The 19,859-nt window shown below is 44.4% G+C and overlaps 4 protein-coding genes and 1 non-coding gene across 5 annotated transcripts; 2 read left to right on the top strand and 3 right to left on the bottom strand.

The window, feature by feature from the left end:
• Positions 1 to 2,133: 2,133 nt before the first annotated feature.
• LOC108032814 (kinetochore and Eb1-associated basic protein) lies at positions 2,134 to 4,738 on the bottom strand. The gene is made up of 4 exons (XM_017106827.2): positions 4,583 to 4,738; positions 4,207 to 4,527; positions 3,981 to 4,148; positions 2,134 to 3,752 (listed from the first exon to the last, which is right to left on the bottom strand). The coding sequence occupies exons 1-4, from the start codon at positions 4,612 to 4,614 to the stop codon at positions 2,660 to 2,662; spliced, it is 1,614 nt and encodes a 537-aa protein (XP_016962316.1). The 5' UTR covers positions 4,615 to 4,738; the 3' UTR covers positions 2,134 to 2,659.
• Positions 4,739 to 5,984: 1,246 nt separating this feature from the next.
• Positions 5,985 to 12,725, bottom strand: LOC108032644 (E3 ubiquitin-protein ligase Su(dx)). Its single transcript, XM_017106591.3, has 7 exons — positions 12,448 to 12,725; positions 10,248 to 10,514; positions 10,042 to 10,184; positions 8,827 to 9,975; positions 7,836 to 8,758; positions 7,520 to 7,718; positions 5,985 to 7,458 (listed from the first exon to the last, which is right to left on the bottom strand). Exons 2-7 carry the CDS (start codon positions 10,408 to 10,410, stop codon positions 7,189 to 7,191), a joined length of 2,847 nt encoding a protein of 948 aa, XP_016962080.1. The 5' UTR covers positions 10,411 to 10,514; positions 12,448 to 12,725; the 3' UTR covers positions 5,985 to 7,188.
• A 670-nt stretch (positions 12,726 to 13,395) lies between these two features.
• On the top strand, positions 13,396 to 14,465 carry LOC108032335 (accessory gland protein Acp29AB). Its single transcript, XM_017106146.2, has one exon. It carries the CDS (start codon positions 13,433 to 13,435, stop codon positions 14,216 to 14,218), a length of 786 nt encoding a protein of 261 aa, XP_016961635.1. The 5' UTR covers positions 13,396 to 13,432; the 3' UTR covers positions 14,219 to 14,465.
• A 227-nt stretch (positions 14,466 to 14,692) lies between these two features.
• LOC108032394 (uncharacterized) lies at positions 14,693 to 18,442 on the top strand. The gene is made up of 2 exons (XM_017106215.3): positions 14,693 to 14,866; positions 15,342 to 18,442. The coding sequence occupies exons 1-2, from the start codon at positions 14,812 to 14,814 to the stop codon at positions 18,323 to 18,325; spliced, it is 3,039 nt and encodes a 1,012-aa protein (XP_016961704.1). The 5' UTR covers positions 14,693 to 14,811; the 3' UTR covers positions 18,326 to 18,442.
• A 1,038-nt stretch (positions 18,443 to 19,480) lies between these two features.
• Positions 19,481 to 19,551, bottom strand: Trnag-gcc (transfer RNA glycine (anticodon GCC)). Its single transcript has one exon. It is a non-coding gene; the product is annotated as a tRNA-Gly (tRNA).
• Between the last annotated feature and the right edge of the window lie 308 nt (positions 19,552 to 19,859).

Genomic DNA, 19,859 nt, shown 5'->3' with positions numbered 1-19,859 from the left:
ACCGCTCCGCATACAAATTTTATTTGCTTCCGCTGGGAGATTTTCAAATTAAAGCTGGCTCACTTGAACTTAAAGCGCACAGGAAAGGGGGAATACCCGCGACAGGTCCACAGTCCGATATTAAGCAACAACAGTCGAGACTTTCTTCCATTAGTGCCAGGAGCAAAAAAAACCGAAAGGATGTCGAAGAAATAGTGCTCTTTGATTTTCGGCAATTCTTCCTTCGCACAGCGAAATTGGCACGAGCGTTTTTCTTTTATATTGTCGAGTGAACTTCCTTTTGTTTGCTTGCCAATCGAAGGAGTTCGAAAGTTTACGGATGAAGACAGGGAAAGTACAGTGATAAATCGCAAATTGCAATATAAGGTTTATTATATTTGTTAAGGATTGTTTTTTGGGAAAAGAAACTTAAGAAGTCTTTTGAGATAGCAAACACAAACTGTATAAAGACGAGGAAATTACAGTGAAAGATAGATAATTACCATTTAAGAATTATTATATTTGAAGATTTTCAGATAAATAACTTAAGAATGCTGTAGAGTAAACAGATATAAATACATTATAAAGAGAGTCCAAGTACAATGATATATCTCTAAATACGACATAAAGATTATTATGTTTTTTATAAATGTTTTTCGGAATGAGAACATAATAATCCTTCAGAAAAACAAACACAATGATATTAAGACAAAAACTTTAGAGAAAACAGATACAATTCTACCAAATTAAGTTCACATTTTATACCATTACTCCATTTTTTGTTTGTAATGTAAAAAGTTGGGAAGAAAGAAGACGCCCAACTTCTTTACTTCACATAACTACCTTGAATAAAATCCAATTTGCTTAAGTAGGACATAGAGGCATTATAAATATAAATACCTTGAAACGAGGTCCCCATTTCCAGAAGGAGCTCCCACTGTCTGAGCGTCATGACACTTTCTATTTGCTTGAAGTTCCCAGCTCGGCTAATTAACTCAATTGCAGCTTTTCCGGGCCCCGCAATTCTTCATTAGCTCGAAGTCAAAGTTTACGATATGCGATTATTTCACTCCAGTGATGCTGTGATGCGGCTTCTGTCGGTCCCGGCTGTGGATGGTTGATGGTGGATGGTGGATGGTGGTTGCTGTTCTTTTGTGACTGAGTGGCTGCCGAGGTGAGTGTTTGTTTTATGAAGGAAAATAATGTAGAAGACAGCCCAATATACCAGCCACCCACCTGCCGGTTGCCATCTGCCTGCCTCCCCAGACCGTAATTGTTTTGGCCTGACTTTCGGGCAAGTTTTAAAGGTGCTCTCCGTAGGCATTTTCGGGGGTGCAGGAGTGCAAGTTATGACACACGACCATGTGCAGCAGATAACTATTTTCAAGCCAGGCCTGAACTAACTACTATACGGCTTAATCTTGGCATTTGGACCACATTTTCCTTGGCATCAGCCTTATCCTTACACATTTCTGCACTCCGGAGGTGTATGTACTTTTTGCCCCGGCTCCGTCGTGTTGTTATTGTTTAATTTGCGCAAAATTCAGCTTGTTGTGTGTTGTTTTTGGGCCCGAGGGAATTTGCATTCGAAATTTTGGCATTGTTTGTTCTAGGAATTCGCATTTCCATTACACTAATTCATGTATTTTATTACACTTGCCTGCTCTCGCACTCTGGTCGGTAGTTGGCCGGCTGGTCGGGATTTTCAGGCGGGCTTTAAACATTCTGGTGCAGGGGAATAATTTATGCAGTTCACTGTTTAATTGCACAGCTCCGTTTGTGGGGGCGGTGCGGTTATAGTTTCAAAGTTTTGCCGGGGTCTGACGCTGGCTTGCATCTCTTCCAGTTGAGTAATAAGATTATTAGTTCCACTCTGGGGCACAAACACAAACGCATTATAAATCTAACCGGAGCAAATGCATACACAGCCGGCCTGCCCGCCCAGCCACGCCCCCTCGTTAGGGGACGTCCTTGCGGCAGGACCTCTAAATTAATGCCAATCCACTAGTCTTCTGCGACACAGCAAGAGTGAAACATAAGCCTCTGACTGGCAGTTACACTTTGGCTCTCAGTTCTAACAAACCCATCTAACTTGGCCATACCACATAACCTTCTTATTAGGTATATTAATTAATTAATAATACAAAGGAGAAATTAGTGTACCTAATTTTTATTTTTAAGGTATTTTTTTCTGCTTATTTGATGGTTGTATTTAAGTACGAAAGTGCAGAAGTAATATTTTAAGTTACAAAAATTTTCCCATTAAACGAAAAATAATATAAGAATTACTTGTAACAGCTTACAAGAAAGAAGGAATATTTACACAGCACAGTAGCAATAATAAAGCTTTGCGAAATTAAATTATTTATGTAATTCAAAGTTAAGCAGCTTAACTTTTCAGCTATTTCCTTTGAGTAAGTGTAGTCAAGCTGCCGATGACTCATTTAAATGTCAATTACACGAACTTAAATCCGGGCCAGGACATTGCCGAGACTTCCAGTTGATAAATTCAATTAAATAAATCTTTGAAATTCAGGAAGAAATTACTAAGCCAGGAGCTTAGTCGGTGGGCTCAGTGAGCAGCTTGCGTAACACGCAAATATTTGCTTAAATTAACTGGAACCTTTAGAGACTTAATGATGAAGGTGACTGAATTTGCCCGAAGGTTTCCTAGAGGCTACTATATTTTTAACTGCAGAAGATTTAAGCAATTATCTTTATACATCCGCTGCAGTTCCTCCACACGCTCATGGATCTGCTCTTTGGTAGGATTTAGGGTTAAATATAATTGGGATACACTTGTGATATGTGTATTTTTAAAAACCACTGAGTCTGTCACATCTCGTATTTGTTCATTGAAGGCTTCAATGCTTTCCTTATTTCCTTTATAACAGCGTTTTAATTTTAACTTGGCGAGGGTTATCAGCTCGGAAAACTCTTGAAGACGCAGACGATGCAGCTGAAGGTTGTGCAGTTGTTCCTGATGAGCATCCAATAGTCTGGCAAAGTCTCCATCCGCAACCCGACCTATTATTTTATCCAAATCATTGATGGATGTGGGGGTTCCTTGACAGCTGGTTAACTCTTCCTTCTCAATTTTAAGATGAATCAACTTCTGCTGCAGGCCTATCATATCATTAGATGCCACTGAAGGTTGTTCCACCTTTAATATCCTTTGTTCTCTATGTGTATTTGGTATTGGCTGCTCTTCTGAAACAATGAAATAGAGTATTTCCAGCACTTGGCCCATGGCTTCTTTCGTGTTAGGCGTTCGCAGCCAGCTTTTGTTCACCTTTTTGGAATAGTGTAGCTGCTGCAGTGCCTCCATTGTCTGCTCCACATAACAATTCCTGCTAAGATTGGAAAATTTTACCCCATTAAAGGGTAGAAGGTGCACCAGTTGTTTCAAAAAATCCGAGATAAGCTGACGTAGCTGGTACTCTGTCTTTCTCTGCCATTCCTTTGCCATCTTATCCAGCTTCCACCGCAGCGAATCCTTCCCCTGCTCAGTGTGGAAATCCAACTTTCGCTTTGAGTTGGTTAGCTTGGTTGCTTTGCTAGATGCATGGAGGCTCTTGGGATCCTTGGGGTACGAGAATCCAATTTGGGGCACCAACAGCTTGCTCGATGAAAAGCTGGTCGTCGGCGGCTTTGTTCTAGGACGGTCAATCGATGCTAATGCTAAGCGATTGGTTATTGCCTCTTGGCGCTCCCGCTCGAGGATCACTTTTGGGCGGATGGGCTGTGGTTCCGAGGAAGGTATGAATGTGCAGCTGGTTAAATGAGGGAGAAACTAGTTACATTTCAATACGAGTTTTATTCTCCACTAAGAGCATTAGAAAGTTTGTAAAGCCTATCGCTAATTTTATAGTCGTAGTTCAGTCGTGTGGCTGAACGTGACTTTTTATAATGGTGTCTTTAAATAATGTAAATCAATTACTTATATATCATAGGACAAGCCTTTCTAATGCGATTTATCTTTGAAAATGGCCTTTACACACCGCTTTTCTCGAGTTTTAAGAAGATCTGGGTTTTTTAGGTTGCTCTGGGAAGTTGTCTTAGTGGCAGAAGTTCCTTGACGCAGAGACATTAGATTCTCCACGACTTCCTTAGAGTGCAAAGGACGAGGTTCCGAGAATGTTATGGCTTTCCTTGACGGCCTAATTAAACTGGATTAAACAATATTACTTATTTTGAGCTAGATGTTTAAAATACCACATAACTTACGGAAATTCTAGTGTTTTTGGTCTCTCCCAAGTAAGTTGCCTGCTTTGGGTTGATAAAAACGCATTTTTCGATGGTATCCTGGAGGCAGAGGAAGATCGATTGAGGGACCTCTCCAGACGCTGTAGCAATTGGCTAGGGCGCTCCAAGCCCGTATCCCCATCGGTAATCAATATAGAGGGTATGCTGGCACTCCCCGATTTCGGGGGTTTGCTTCTTTGTAAGTTTTGTGGGGTAAGATAGTCTTTCTTAGGGGTACACCTTAAGGATCTCTGCCTCTCCAGCAACTCCTTGGAGCGCAAGGGCGTGCAGAAGCCGGGAATACTATCAAAAATATCTGTTAGTTGTACGTTCTGCGCCGTTCTGTTCTAAAACTCACCGCACGTCGGGCGATTTGGCCATGCTATTCATTTCCGAGTTTTATTTGTTATTTCCCAAATGTTTGCAATTTTAAAATTTAAACAACAACATAGCAAGCCAATGACAACAAATGCGCAGATGTGAATGGCAAACGAAGTCTGGCAACGCTATACCGTAAAACACACACTGGCAACACTTAACGATCAAATTATATGGCAACGCTGAAAGGATCGTTTATTTTGAATGTAAGTTCAAGCAAAACTGTTTGAAACACTTCTTTTTATAAACAGAATATTGTTGAAATCGAATCATATTTATCCGATATCCAGCTGAAAAGTGTCAGACTCCAGCAATTATAGCCAACATACCCTGGTTCTTTATTAACTTTAAAAACTGCACCCATTGGCAAAGCAACATGGGCGGCGAATACATAAATCATGGATGAAAGTGAAAATTGGTTGCACCTACAACGAGCTCGGGATCCCAGGTGGCCTCCGGAAGGTGTAGCCTCCGCCGACCCGTGACCCCGCCCATTTGCGGCGTAATTACGAAACAATACACGCGTCGTACCTGGAGCCAGCAGGAACACAGAGAGCCAGGAGCCAGGAGGCAGGAGCCTGGCGGCAGCCCCCAATCCCCAGGCAGCGCAAAGGTGTTATTTGCGAGGCGCCTGAAAAGAACACTTCAAAAAATTTATGGCTAATTAACAAAATTAAAATATCCTTCAAACAGAACTGTTATTTATAAATGTATTAGCGATTGCAATCTTAATACATATTTTATTTTATTATAAATATTTTTGATTAGTTTGAATCAAACAAATAGGTTGAAAATAATACAAAAAAAAAACAATGCTTCAAAGTATAATTTAAGTATAAAGCATAAAATGTTAGAAAAAAAATGTATTTCTTTATTTCTTAAAAGCGAACTCCTTTCTTATAAGAAATGGTTTATGATCAAACCACCTCCCAGTGTACCCTATCCCGCCCACCGTATAGTTTTCATGTTTTGACTGCTGCGTTTTTGCAATTTAACCGCAATAAATAATGGAGCAGCTTGTTAAATTTGAGCGCCCACTCACCAGGAAGCGCTGGAAAAATGTAGGTTAGACATCCGAGGATAACGATGATGATGATGTTATCAGTGGCCCATTGTGGGTATTCAGTGGCCGCTTCGCTGGCTGACCAAAACGAGACTCCACTCGAGTGGTGTGGAAATGCGATTTTTACATATTTGATATACATTTTAATTGCGGGGCATTAAAATGCTAGCGGTGGCCAAAAATGCGCTTAAAATAATTAAATTTATTGCCGCATCAACGATTTGGCAGCTGACTAAGCGAAAACTAACCGCAGTGTCGACACAACCGACGAAACGCCCTCAAGGACTCCCCGGGCATGATGAATATTTATGCGGCTGTGTATCACTAAATAATTTTGCATTTATTTTATATAATACAGTACACATTGCATTAAACTAAATAAAATCTATTTAATATATAATATATATTTAATATGTAATCGTACACATTCAACCCCATATACGTCGCTCCTCCTTACTCTCCGATTTGTCTTAGTCTGCACATTTATGTAGCGTAATTTATATATGTGTATCGCTGCCGCCGGCCGCCGGCCTCTCGTCTATAGTTTTGTTAACAACAATTATTGCTATTTGAATTCATTATTGGTTTAAGTGTATTCTCTTGTTTGTGTGTTAAAACCCTAACGTACTTTGTTTGCTTTGCGGTGTTTCAAGTTCTCACGATATCTCGTTAGTGTGGATATACATATTTAAAATATAGTTTCTATTTAAATTTATGTGTGTACACTTGATAAACAATGGAACAGTTTGAAAAACAGTTTGCCACTAAACCAAACTCAGTTCGTTAACAATTTGAATTCGGTCGAGTAAACTATTTACAAGTGGAGCGTATCAATGCAAATATAAGTTCACCAATAGTGGCTAAAAACATGCAAGCCGCGGCTCGTTGTACAATTGAACTAGAAGCAATCAGAGTGCAATCTTATGGCGAAAACGTAACATTTAGTTGCGATTGCTGAGCAGATGCATTTTGCATACCTGTTGCAAAAGTTTGGGAAATGTGGTGTCTAAGTTCATCAAGGCTTTGCTGAACTTGAAGGTGGTTTTATTTATCGGCGTAAAAGTACAGGCGGAAAGTATGGTATCGACAATTACAATTGAAGATAGAGAGGTAAAAAGTGATAAACAGAAAGGAGCTATGGAAAATATTGTGTAAATGTACAAGGAGGAATTATGCAATTACGTCTAACCAATTATAAATAACTCTAAAATAGGCGCTCAATACATTCATACATATATCGTTTACAAAATTCCGCACTTTAAACAAATCTCTCGCTTGATATGGGTGGCGAACATAGGAATATAGACAGACAAAAGTGTGTGTTTTGTGTTTACAGTATACAGTAGTAATACATACGTATGTAATAATAATAACAGTAACTATTTAACGCAACGTGGTCGTCGATTGGGCGGGGGCTGTGGGAATGGGGGCGGGGGTTGGGGATGGGGACGTTGGGACGGTAACGCAGGCGCTCAACTGGAATTAAACATTAATCAACAAACCGACCACAAATCGACTGCCACTCATTCCTGGCAGAAGCCCTCAGTCTCCTCGATGGCAAAGGTCAGCTTCTCCACCAGCTGATCGTAGCTCTTGTACGGCGGCAGGTCCAATCGATTGAAGCAGGTGTGCGAGCGCGGCAGCCACGTCTCCTTGCCCACCTTCTCGATGCAGAAGCGCTGCGGCCCATTGGAGCCCATCAGCTCGGCGAATCCGCCGACCGGCACTCGGCACGTGCCCGTCACAAACTGCAGCAGTCGCGCCCGCTTCTCGTTGTCCGTCTCGCGTACAAACTGCAAAAGTAATTACCCGGATTAGTGGCTTGGAGAGAACCAAGTTTGTAGAGACACCCACCTGCCAGAACCAGACAACTTGCTTGGAGTTGCGGTTGTAGTGCCTGTAAATAGTGTTGCGCTGCCAGTCCTCCACGTCCACGTCCTGCATGCCGCACAGGATCAGCTCCAGCTCGCGCTCATCGAAGTACTTGAGCCACTCCAGAGGCACCACCTCATTGAAGCCTTCCAGGAACGTCTTCGTCTGCTGCTCAATGCCACTGTAAGCAGATAAGTAATGAATATATATATTAATGAGTCTCCAAGCCAAACATTTTATCTTTCGAACTACTCATTGTTCAATCAACGATGTATCACATATTTCATATAAGACCTACCGCGTCATTCGCCACTCCGTCATCAGCGTGATGTACTCCTCCTTGTTCTCCTCCGTCACGCGCTCCTTCTCGCCGTTCTCCTTCAACTCGTGGTGTATTATCTGGCCGAGGACCTCGAAATCCACACTAAACCACAGCTCCAAGCCGCACTCATCGATGTTATTATCCTTCACCCAGATGAGCGAGTTGTAGAACTCCGGATCGATCGTTTCGATGTCCTTGATGGTCAGCTTCTTGTTCAGCATGCGCTTGTAAAATGGCATTGTGAATCCACTGTAGATAAACCGTCCGTGGTACAAGGCCATCGCAATGAAGCGACCAATGAACTTGAAGTACTGCAGGTGATCGGGATTGACGTACGAGGCGGGATTTATCTGCAGGCTGTAGTTGTTCTTGTTGGCGTACTCGAACAGACAGTACATAGGATTCAGGACCTCGTGGGAGAGCAAGAAGAACCACTCGCGGGATACTCCGCCATAATCCAGTCCCTCCTCGCCACGGAATATGATATAGAGCCGCCTCCGCAGTTCGTAGGCGGGCAGCCGCATGATCTGGTGGTAGGAATCTTCGAACAGGGTTTGCCGCGTCACCGTGATCTTGATGTGCGATGGCAGAGCGTTGCTCTGGCACAAGTACCGGAACTGCGACAGCTTCCAGCGGAAACTGCGTTCGTAGGCGCGTGGAACTCCATACACGCCCTTGGCGCCCTTGGGTGCTCCCGGTCGAGGATCCTCAAAGGTGGTGCGTCGCGTATTGTGGTCCACAAAGAAGCGCTCTCCGGCTGCCGTGTAGCGGATTTCCCAACCTGGTGGTAGCGGGCCCTCGTTGATCAGGCTCACCTCCTGGCCCTGGGTTCGTGGATCCTCCCACTGGGTGGTTCGGTTCTTGTGGTTAACGAAGTACACTCGGTTGTCCGATTGGATCTGTTTTTGGAGAAATTACAATTTTATTAAAAACAAATTAATAAAATTAAAAAGACAAACGGTTTTACCTTCTTCTCCCATCCGTCTGGTAGCGCTCCCAGTGCATCCTCGTCGTCCTGCGTCACCTGGGCGGTCACTGCCGTTGGCTGCTGTTGTTGCTGCGCATACAGGTATCGCTGGTTGCCCTGGGAAACAACGTGAGCCCTCTGCCCCTGCCAGTGCTGGAAGTGCATCAAACGCTCGCTGTTCGGTCTCTGCCAGGTGGTCTTTCTCGTGTTGTGATCCACGTAGTACACTCGACCGCGTCCATCTTTCCTGATCTCCCATCCCGGAGGCAGTGGCGTCGGTTTCTCCCAGTAAGTGGACCGTGTGTTGTGATCCACATAGTATCTCCGGCCATACTGATCCAACCTGATCTCCCAGCCAGCCGGCAGGGGTTCATCATCGGCCGGTTGCGTTTGCAGCTGCTGATCCGTGCTCTGGCTCACGGGCAGTCCAACTCCGGGCTGCTCTATGGGTGGGCCTGAGACTCCAGTTGCTGCCACTGCCGCTCCTCCTCCTGCTGGCATATAAACAGCAGACGGCGGAGTGTTCTCTGGCAGCGCTCCGTACACCTGGGTTAGCGGACGTGCAAGTGCGGGAGCAGGAGGCTGCTGGGGATACGGTGCTGTTTGCGGCACAGCCGCCCCGCTACCATTGACCATTCTCAGGGGTTGCGGTTGATTCGGGGGCTGTTGCTGCTGTTCCCACACAGGCGGTGCTGGGGCAGATCTCCTGTGATCCGCTCCTCCATTCGGCAAAGGAGAGCGGCTTTCGGCGCCATTGCTGTTGCCGCTGCTCGAACGAAGCCGCATGCGTGCTCGCACTCCACCGTAAATGGTGCAACTGTGTCCAGCGGCCGCGTCACTGACCACCGACGGATTGACAGCCTGGACGGGGGGATTTCCGTTCTGTTGGACGCCCGCTGGTTGAATCTGCAGCTTGCTCATGTCCAGTTTGAGGCCGTTGAGGATGGCCACCAGCTCGCCGCTCTTCGTCTGGCGGTTGTCCGACTTGCTAGTGACAAACAGGTCAATGGTCAGCTCGAGGAACTCGCAGCGTCCGTTGTAGTGCTGCAGGATGTGCGCCAGGTTGATGATCCGCTCTCCCAGCATGGCATCTTTGCGGAAACTGGAGTGATCCAGCACCTTGAAGTGCAGCGTTGAGTTGGGTGTTATCTACGGCCGAGAAAAAAAATTCACATTGGCAATCAACGACCCTCAGTAAGTGTTTACTCCACTCACCAGCACTGTGAACTCCTCGTTCCACTTGGGCAGATAGCTGTTCTTGACCAAGTCCGTCTTCCGCTTACTCTTGCTGTCGATCAGGAGCTCCACGTAGGGATTTGGCTTGAGGAAGCCATTGTTGCGCAGCGAAGCCTCCTCAACTGAAAGGATTTCGGGGCATTATTGATTGTTTCTTTGGTCCGCTGTTTCTTTTGTTTGCTTACTTGTCACGCTTAATTGATGATATCCTTGATTGGCACTCCCACTGGCCCCCGCCCCCGAACTGGAGGTGGGCGTGGGGCTGGCGGTTCCAGCTCCATTCACCGTCTGACCGACATCCATGACGCCGGAAGCTGCACCCGTTGGCAGCCCATTTCCATCGGCCATTTAGCGGCTGAGTGTGTGTGTGTGCTCCTGGTGCTCCTCCTCCGCCTCCTCAGCGTTGTGTTCCTCCCTCTGAGTGACCTTCACCACCTCGGGGAGCTGTCGTTCTGAAAGAGAAAGCGGGTATTGAGTGTTGAGTATTGGTGGTGGAAAGTATCGAATGGGAAATTGCGTGTTCGGGAGCTGATAAGATAAGTCCGGAACACGGTCTACATACGTAAATGGTTTATCAATAACCAAAATATGTACAACACGGTCGAAAAGGAAGCGTTTATTACCAACCCTTTGTTGAGTAAAAGCTAATCCAATACTTTAGGGGTACAAAGTTAGGTTACACTACACTTAAGCAAACTGTTTTACTTTAAAGGGATTTATGAAGAGCTCTCTAGGGGAGAAAACACTGTTAAGCAGTTCCATTTGGGCCCATTTAACTCTCGACTATTTAAAGGCCTAATCTGGAGGGGGAGATAATGCCAGCTCTACTTCATTATGAAGGCGACTAGCCGCAGATAAGATATAGCTTGTTTGGCTTTGTGTAGTATATAGTGTAAACGACAGTATTGCAATAATATTGTTGGCGAATAGGCCTTAACTGAGTTCGTGTTTTAAACTCCTCGAACAATATGTGAGCTGCAAACTTCCAGGTTTTATTTCGTTATTATCGTGGCTATGGTACAGTGCGTTTCGCAATTAGTGTACTCTAAAATAAGGGGAAAGAAGTAGTAAATTCAATTAAGCAGCTGCTACATTTCTACATTACAAATCATAAGTAGATTGAGAAGAGCTGATAAGAGGGAATTGTTATACATTATTATGAGCAATGTTTTCATTTGTCAAAAATGAGTAAAGCTCAAATACATTATAGATTCCGGACATAGCTCAGCTGATAACGAATCTGAAGCCTATATTATGACCTTACGCGGCTGGGAAGCACTGTATGTGGGCTAATAATTTTCGCCATAGTTCGCGACTATCACGGCTGTGCGCGTGTGTGTTTCTGTACTTTTTTCGTACAATTTCCTCGCCGATTGCTGGTCATCTATAATTTTGATAGCAAACACCCCGACTCGCACAATAGATTGTATAATAATGTTGCCATGTGAGTCATCAGCGACACGAAAAAGAAAGCGGCAGAAGGTAAATGAATTCGATTTCAATTGTTGAATGGGCAGTGCATATTGATCGAATGCACAGGGAGAAAATAATGGAGGCATATAGAAATTGTTAAATTGAGAGTTGTTCTTTGAATTGAGGTAGACCCCTGGTATTTATCACAAAGCTGACCTATGGTTTTTTATATTTTAGGTTTGATTTATTTATTCATGTTAGTAGGCTTTTTCCCCTGTGTACTGCTTGCGATTTCCCTAGGGCTTGGGTTTTTTCTTCATTAATTAGGCGAGAACACGTGAGCAAGTGCAGCTTGTTTGTTGTTTGTTTACTCGTGCCAGTCTTTGGGCAGATTGAAATTGAAACTGACTTGGCAGCGCTTTCCATCGCCTCTAATTGACTCATCATCCGGCTTATTCTCCCTTATCATAGGATCCCTCCGCTGGTCGAGCGTTTATCAGTGGACACTGCAAGAGCTGGAGAACAAAGGGGAGTTATCTTTCCAGTGTGGGGCCGGGAAGAGCGAAAGCGAGAACGGGAAAGCACAGTGGAATAATCAGCAACAGCTGTCAATAAATCAGGAATGCACTTTCGGGGAGGGGAACTTGAACTTCCTTGAATTATCGACCCTGCGGCTTAGTCACACACTTGCCACCATATAAATATGTACATATATCCGTGGTCATGTAACGCAGGCCAAAAAAAGAAGGTAGCTACCTCTCCCACTCCCACTCCCACTCCTCGAGTGTGTATGTGTGGTGTTTGTTTGTAATTGAGGCAAAGGTCGCGACTTGCGTCTCGCTCGCACTCGTCGACGCCGTCTTACGGCCTGCACATTCCAATGCAAAAAGCGTGTGTTCCTTTTGTTTTTAGCAATTTCTGGGTGCTCCTCCTCTTCCTCTTCCTCTTCCTCTTCCTCTACCTGCGCCTTACCTTCTACGGCTGCTTCTTCTTCCTCGGGTGCTCCTACAACTTGCGCCTGTGTGTGTGGCTGTTGTCTCCTGTGCGCGGCTGCATGTGTGTGTGTGCGGGCGATTCTTAATTGAGTTTTCCTGGCCCAAAAATGGGTTGGCTAGAGTATTGCACGATTCGCCGATGCCGCCCACGCGTTGGTCCACGTAATTGCAAGTAGCTGAGTTCGCTGCACTAATTGTTTACTTGTTATTTTGTTTCGCTTGCAAACCGAATTCTTAGCAGTGTGACCCGCGGGGTTATCTGTGAAAAATACCATTCGGGTCTAAAAATATACTTTTAGTACAACTTTTAATTGCAAGAAAATACCAAAAGTACGGTCTTATAAAAATGCCAGGTGGGTGACACTGCTAAGCAAGTTTGGGCCGTTAGCCGAGTCCCGAACCTTTTTGCCGAAGCAGAGTTGCCAGACTTGGTTAAAAAGAATCATGGTTGGCGTTGCCAGCTGCATTTGCAAAAGACCGCGACATTTGAATTTTAAACTGTTTTATCATCATAATAAACTTAGATATGTAGATAAAAAGTGGAACAACTCGCCAACTTAAATATTTAGCAGAACAAGCTTTGTTTAATTTGCCTCAACTTAAAGCATACTCATAGTTGCAAGCCAAGCAGCAGTACCATTTAGTTAATACTTATTCAATAAAAGTTGAAACAAGTGTTCCAGATCCTTTATCATATTTCAAGTTTACTAGTGCCTCAAAACAATTCTAAAGGGTATTTTTTGACCTAACAATCGAAAGCTTTCTTTTGTCAATTTAGTTTAATTTTTTCTTCAAATAAATAATCAAAACCATCAATATTCATTACCCCACTGAATATGTTAAAGCTTTAATTATGCAATTAATGCATTGGTATTTCTTTAAAATAAATAAGAGTCTTTGGTTTAAAAACGAGTGGTTAGTACAATAAAAACCTTTGATTTAAATGGTAATAAGTGTTTAAAATGCTAGGATTAACAATCGCGTTGATATGTGGGCTTCTTGCACTGGGTTCCTGTGGTGCTTTGGCAGATACCGAACCCTTTTGCCTTTTAAAAGACCCACCCAACCAGTGCGGAGGATTCTGCCTTAGTGTTTTAACACCAGTGTTGAATCACCTGACCATATCGCAGGATCAGAGGACTCCCAGTGATCCCAAAAAAGCCAATGAGGTCCTGCTGAGGCAGTACACAATGGAAAAACAACTGACTGCCTTGCAGGAAAAGCAAACCACCTTCGAGACCTCACTGGAGAATCAACAAAAATCCTTGGATAACAGCCATGTAAACTTGACTGAGAGAGTGGATGATTTGGAAAGCCAACTGTCAGCGTTGCAGGAAACCTTGTTCAGAGTGGAAACCAAAATTAAATATCTGGGATTCGAGCAAGTCGGCTCGAAATACTTGTATATAGAAAGGATAACCGAGAAGAACTGGGCCTCTGCTTCAAAGTATTGTCGCAACATGGGCGCTCACCTGGCTGACATCAAGGACCAGGAGGAACTCTCGGCCATACAGGCGGGTCTCAAGAAGGACACCCACTACTGGCTGGGAATCAGTGACCTGGGCCACAAGGACGAATTCCTGTCCATGGCCACGGGGAAGCCAGCTCCTTTCCTGAAATGGGCCACTGTTCGTCCAACTCGATTGGACTCCTCCAACTGCGTTTTCCTTTATAATGGCGAAATGTACGATTATCCCTGCAAGTATAGTTTCCATTTTATTTGCCAGAAAGAAGAGGAAAATGAGTAAATCTTTATCAACTCAGCATGCATTGAAAGTTATACCCCTTAAATGTTGTAAATTTGGGGTGTTTTATGTATCTCTTGGGAAAAATAAAAAATCTTAAAGCATGCCGTAACACTTACGTTATTTTATTCAATCCATCAGACCTTCATTAGCTTATCTCTATGGCCCGCTTTATGGTTACTAAATATATAGCCATCTCACTTCATATTGCACTTTCAATCAAATAAAATACGCACAAAAAAGTGAAATTTCCTTGATTCCTCGATCTTTCCAGTAGCACAAAAACTATTTGTTTAAACAATTATTAGCAGTCGTTTTAAATGCGAGCACTGAGAGCGGAGAGCCCAAGAAAATTCGTCATTCACTTCGGTTGTTTGTTCGCGTTCGGACTTTTTCACACATCGTCCATCGAGTTTCAGAGAACTCCGACTCGACCCAAAGTGAAAATGATCAAAATTTAATGTGCAGTCCGCTCTGGATCCGCAGTCATTCGTGTCGCGGGCTTTGAAAGAAGCAGATCGGAAGTGACGGCTACGGATTGTGGACTTTATATACCATATACCACGGGCGAAGGGATTACGCGAGAAGGATACGCGATGAGGCAGCTGCTAGTTTGCGTGTTGATCTGCGGACTGTTTTACTTTTCCGAAGGTAAACTCCGCCGGAAAGTGAAGTGTTCTGAAAACAATTGTTTTTTCTATTAATACAAGTTATTGGGATATTTTACAATTATAAATATATTTGCTAAAAATATAAATTTGAAATTATTTACAAACAATTTTTAATATTCACGATAAAGTCAAATAGTTCTTTCTACAAAATGTGGATTTACACTGAATAACTTTAACCGATAATGAAGATTATTTGGAAACAAAATAAAACTAAATTAAAAAGATTTATTTTCATTAAATAGTTTTTATTGTAACATATCCCAAAAAAAACATGACTTACATAGAAATGCTTTAAGAAATAAACAACTGTGTCAAAAAAAAATCAAGTATATAAATAGTTGCAAACTAAGAAAACTAAAGCTGTTAAAAAGAAATTAAAAAAGAATAACCTTGTTAATGTGCCTTCCTCTTCTTTTTCCTTACTCTATTTTCCCCTTTTCCTCGACTGACCAAAGGCAAACCGTGCCCTGAAAAGACACGCCCCCACAAAACCCGCTGCGACGCCTTCTACAAGTGCCGGGAACTGCCCTCCAACTCGCACGTTTGGATCCCTGTGAAGTGCAACGAGGGACTGGTCTACGAGTCCAGTCTGGGCAGCTGCGTCCTGCCCGGCGAGGACTGGGAGTGCCTTACTCCCAGTGAGATGAGCTCCACTCAGTCGCCGGCGAAACTAGATGCGGACATCTTGATATCCAACGACATGGATGAGGCGGGTCTACTACTGACAGAATCCAGCCACAGGGACGACGGCACCGTGGAAATTGTCTTGGATTCCGCACTCAGTAGCGAGGAGGATGGGGAGGCGGCCAAGAACAAGCCCACTTCGGATGAGGATATGTCCACCAGTCAGAACTTCGACTCCAGCGGCGATGGCGAGCTGGTGGAACTGGATTCGCCGGCTGCCTTAAAGCCTGAGACTCGCGAGGAGGCGGTGACCCCCAGCGACATGGAGCACCGAACAGAGGTGGAAAAACTAAAAACGGAACTCAAGCAGGTCGCTGGCATCAGTGAAATAGCCAAGCCGGGTTCCCCCATCGATCCCAATCTCACTGCCCATCTGCAGAGATTATCCCAGCTGATTGATGGATTGCAGCAAACGTACCAAAAAACGGATAAAACACAGGCGGAAATGCGTCCGGATCAGCTGAATGCCTTCCTGGCTCACTTTGATATCAAAAATCGCTACGAGATGATGAACCCCATGGAACAGACCTCCCAGAGCACCACCGTTGGCACGACTAGTACCACAGAGGCACCAAAAACCACGCCCAAGCTACCGCAGCCACATTCGAACAAGACCCGCCTGCAGGAGCACCTCAGTCACCACCGCATGGAGCCGGAGACCAAGCTGATGCTGAGCAATGCCCTGCCCTATTCCGCTCATGGGACCACTGGCCAGGGCTATGCCAACTCCCAGATAGTGGTGAATCGTCCCGAGGGTTCTGTGATGTTTGCCCTGCCCTCCGGCTATGGGATGAGCCAGGAACAGGGTGCTAGTCCCTACTCCAACCACCATCCCGTTCAGAGTCACGAGTACAGCGACCATGAGCCCAAGATATCGGAGGACACCCTGAAGACTGTGCTGGAGCTATCGAAGCAAATGATTGCCGCCCAAAACTTGCCCAAAGTGCTGCCCAACCCGGGATTCAATGGTGCCTACTATCAGCCGATTATACAGCCTCTCTTCGTTTCCCCCCAAGGCAATCCCTTCCAGCAATACTATGGCATGCCACCTCCCCTGACTCCCAACTACAACTACATGCAGCACAAGAAGCACTCATCGGGGGGAGGAAGTTCCTCGAACAATGGCTACAACAAGCCCAGCACTACCATCATCCACAACAATGTGATACCCGTGCACTTGTCCAGCACAAGTTCGGGGGAAAAGGAGGTGCTGGATTCTTATGGCAATAGCTTGGGGGTGTATCCCAGCATGGACAAGCATGTGACCGCCAGTCAGCCCAGTGGCATGGAGTATATGACCACGGGAAGACCCATCTCGGCTACTCCCACAGCTAGTACCTACTCCTCGCAGTTTGGCTCCCAATCCCCGTTTGCCAGCGACTACACCCTGACCACTCCGCGACCCTTCGAACATCATCCCTCTCCCGCCACAGTGGCCAACTACTACACTCCAAGTCCCCACCTGGGCGAGCACAATGCCAACAGGGTCTACCAACCCACCGAGTCATATCCCACGATGAATATGCCCCGACCCATGGATATGTTTCCAGGACAAATCGAAGCGGATAGGGTGAGCATTCGTCCCAATTCGCAGAAAATCGAAAGCATGGAGATGGACGAGGAGATGATTAAGGCCAACTATCAGAGTGGTTCTGAATATGCAAATGGTAATGGCAACGGGAATGGGAACACTCTTCCTCACGTACTGACCTACAGCAGCGACATGAGCCCGCAATTAGCACCTGGCCATGGGTATCTGGAGCAGAGTTATAGCCACCAGCAGCATCAGCAGCACCAGCAGCAGCACCACCATCATCCATATATGCCCAGGCCCACGATGAGCAGCAGTATTTATAGCGACTCGGATGGCAATATGGAGATGAGCATGTTCACCAGCAGTCCAAATATAAACCCCTTCAAGGGGGACAGCTTGAAGTACCCGGGTGGCACGAACTCCCCAGGCAATGGCCAGTTGGTGAACTTCAATGGCAACTTCATCAGCCTGGATGTCTTCCAGAAATCCATACTGCCACTGATGACCAAGTCACCTTCGGCCCTGAATGAACTGGGCAATGTGGAGGTCATCACATGCCAGGCGGGAGTGAGGCAGCCGAATCAAACGGACTGCACGCGATACTTCGTGTGCAGCAAGAAGGATGGCAAGGTCCTGTCCTACTCCTGTCCACCCTACACGGGCTTCAATAAGCAGACCAGGATATGCGACGCCCCCACATACGCCCAGTGCAGCAATGTGCTGCCCGCCTTCGGTGGCTATACCATAGACAGCAATAGACGCCTCCAGATGGAGGCCATCAAGATGCTGAGCGAGGCCAAGCGAAGGCAGGAGGCTGCCCTGAAGGCCCAGAGCATAGCCAGTCTGCTCCAGCAATATGGCAGCACTCAGCAGGCGGCACCTGCTGGAATCTCCGCGAACATAGAAGCGGATCCCCTGGACTCCTTTGTGGTTAACCTGCCGGAGGTCAGTTTGGCCACCACCACCACCAGCAGACCCACCATCATCCAGAGCAGCAATGGCTTGGGTGGCGGTTCCTCGGGATCATCGACGGCCAAGAAGAGGAAGTACTACTGCAAGGAGGGGGATAAGATACCCGATCAGACCTCCATTTCCAGCTACTTTGTGTGCTACAAGAACGCCCAGGGCCAGATGAAGGGCCACAAGATGAGCTGCTCCAAGAGCCTGCTCTTCTGCCCCAAAACCCTCATGTGCACCCTCGCCTCGAAATGTACGGACTAATCATGGAAGGTCTACGCTTTTGAGAATTTTTCCACATTTGCCACCTTAAGTTACTTGTCTAGGCGCTAAGTTATTTATTCTAGTTTTAGTTGAGACCGAAACGAGAGACCCATTAAACTTTTGAAAACCCAAAAAAATGGTATATGTGTTTTGTTTTCTTTTTTGGGAAAGTTTTGTCGGCTTGTTCTAGACCGAATAAGACCTTGCCCTTCCGGTTTCTGGGCTACGGCTTGAAAAACTGACCTTCTTGAATGGCCCTCCGAACGTGATATATGCCAGGCGGTCACTAAAAGTCAGGAGCGCAGTTGGCTCTGTGAGGGTATATCGATAAAAATAAAGTAAGGAATAGAGTTTTTTCGTAGAAAATGCTATATTTCATCCTCTTTTACGTTTTTAATGCTTCTTTTAGTCAAATGAGATATTTTCTTTATCTATAAAGTAATTAGTTTGTAATATTGATATTCTTTGCAAACAAGGGCTTCCTTTTTTATGATGATAAGTCATATGCCTACATACAGAAAAACCTGTTAGGAAAGTATCATTAACAAAATGGCAACACTTAAATAATATAATATTTATTAAATGGAATGTGAAGTAATAAAACAGCTAACAGTTCCCACAGTATATACAACAAAAATGTTCTTTACCCTTTGAGTTTACTCCGCCCCTGTTTTTGGGCACTGACCAAGGTAGCTGAAAAGATTTTCACTTTTTTAATGTCTCCATGAAGCTTTTACTTGTTTATGTTTTTAGTGCGCTGCCCAAAATGGTCATTATTACATGAAACAGTTGACATTTACGCTCGTGCATTGAAAATCTAGTTTAATTATAAGCTCACAAATGTGGCATGAAAAATAAGTGCAAATGTACTGGGCAAATATGTTATAGCTCACCGGTTCACAATGGTTGGTAGTACTACAAATTTGCATGTTAATAAATGAATAAGAGCTTACGAACTCTATGAAAGTAAGTTTAAACATTGACTTTACCTTTTATAGGTTTTAATACAATACTTTCAAGCTTCAGTTGTTTAAGTATTTCTTTTATTATAAAAAACAATAAAGATCGTTATTTATTTTTAACTTTATTTACTGTAAACGTCATTAGGGAGATTAAAAAAAATAATAATTTAAAAGAAAAAGCAAAAATTTGGTTTGCATCGGCCGGGAATCGAACCCGGGCCGCCCGCGTGGCAGGCGAGCATTCTACCACTGAACCACCGATGCTTGTGCGAGTTGTGTCAAATTGTATATATATGCTTCGGTGACTAAGCCAACTCCACCCATGAGCACTGTAGCTAAAAATAGCCCTTATCTTAAGACAACTAAAATTTCATAACTTTTCTAAAAAAAGCTGATCCATTACCTAGAGAATTTTATATATTTTAATAAATAAGCACTACTGTATTTCTGTATTTACTTTTGAACACTATTTTTTAAAATTTTTATTGAAATTTGTACTCCTACTTTTAAGGAGAGATAATTGAATTACTTCTTGAGATACTTTAAGTGTTCTACTTTCTATAAATAGTATT

The sequence above is a fragment of the Drosophila biarmipes genome, chromosome 2L, assembly GCF_025231255.1.
Source record: "Drosophila biarmipes strain raj3 chromosome 2L, RU_DBia_V1.1, whole genome shotgun sequence".
Classification (NCBI taxonomy): Eukaryota; Metazoa; Arthropoda; class Insecta; order Diptera; family Drosophilidae; genus Drosophila; species Drosophila biarmipes.
This window is presented reverse-complemented; position numbering and strand designations above follow the sequence as displayed.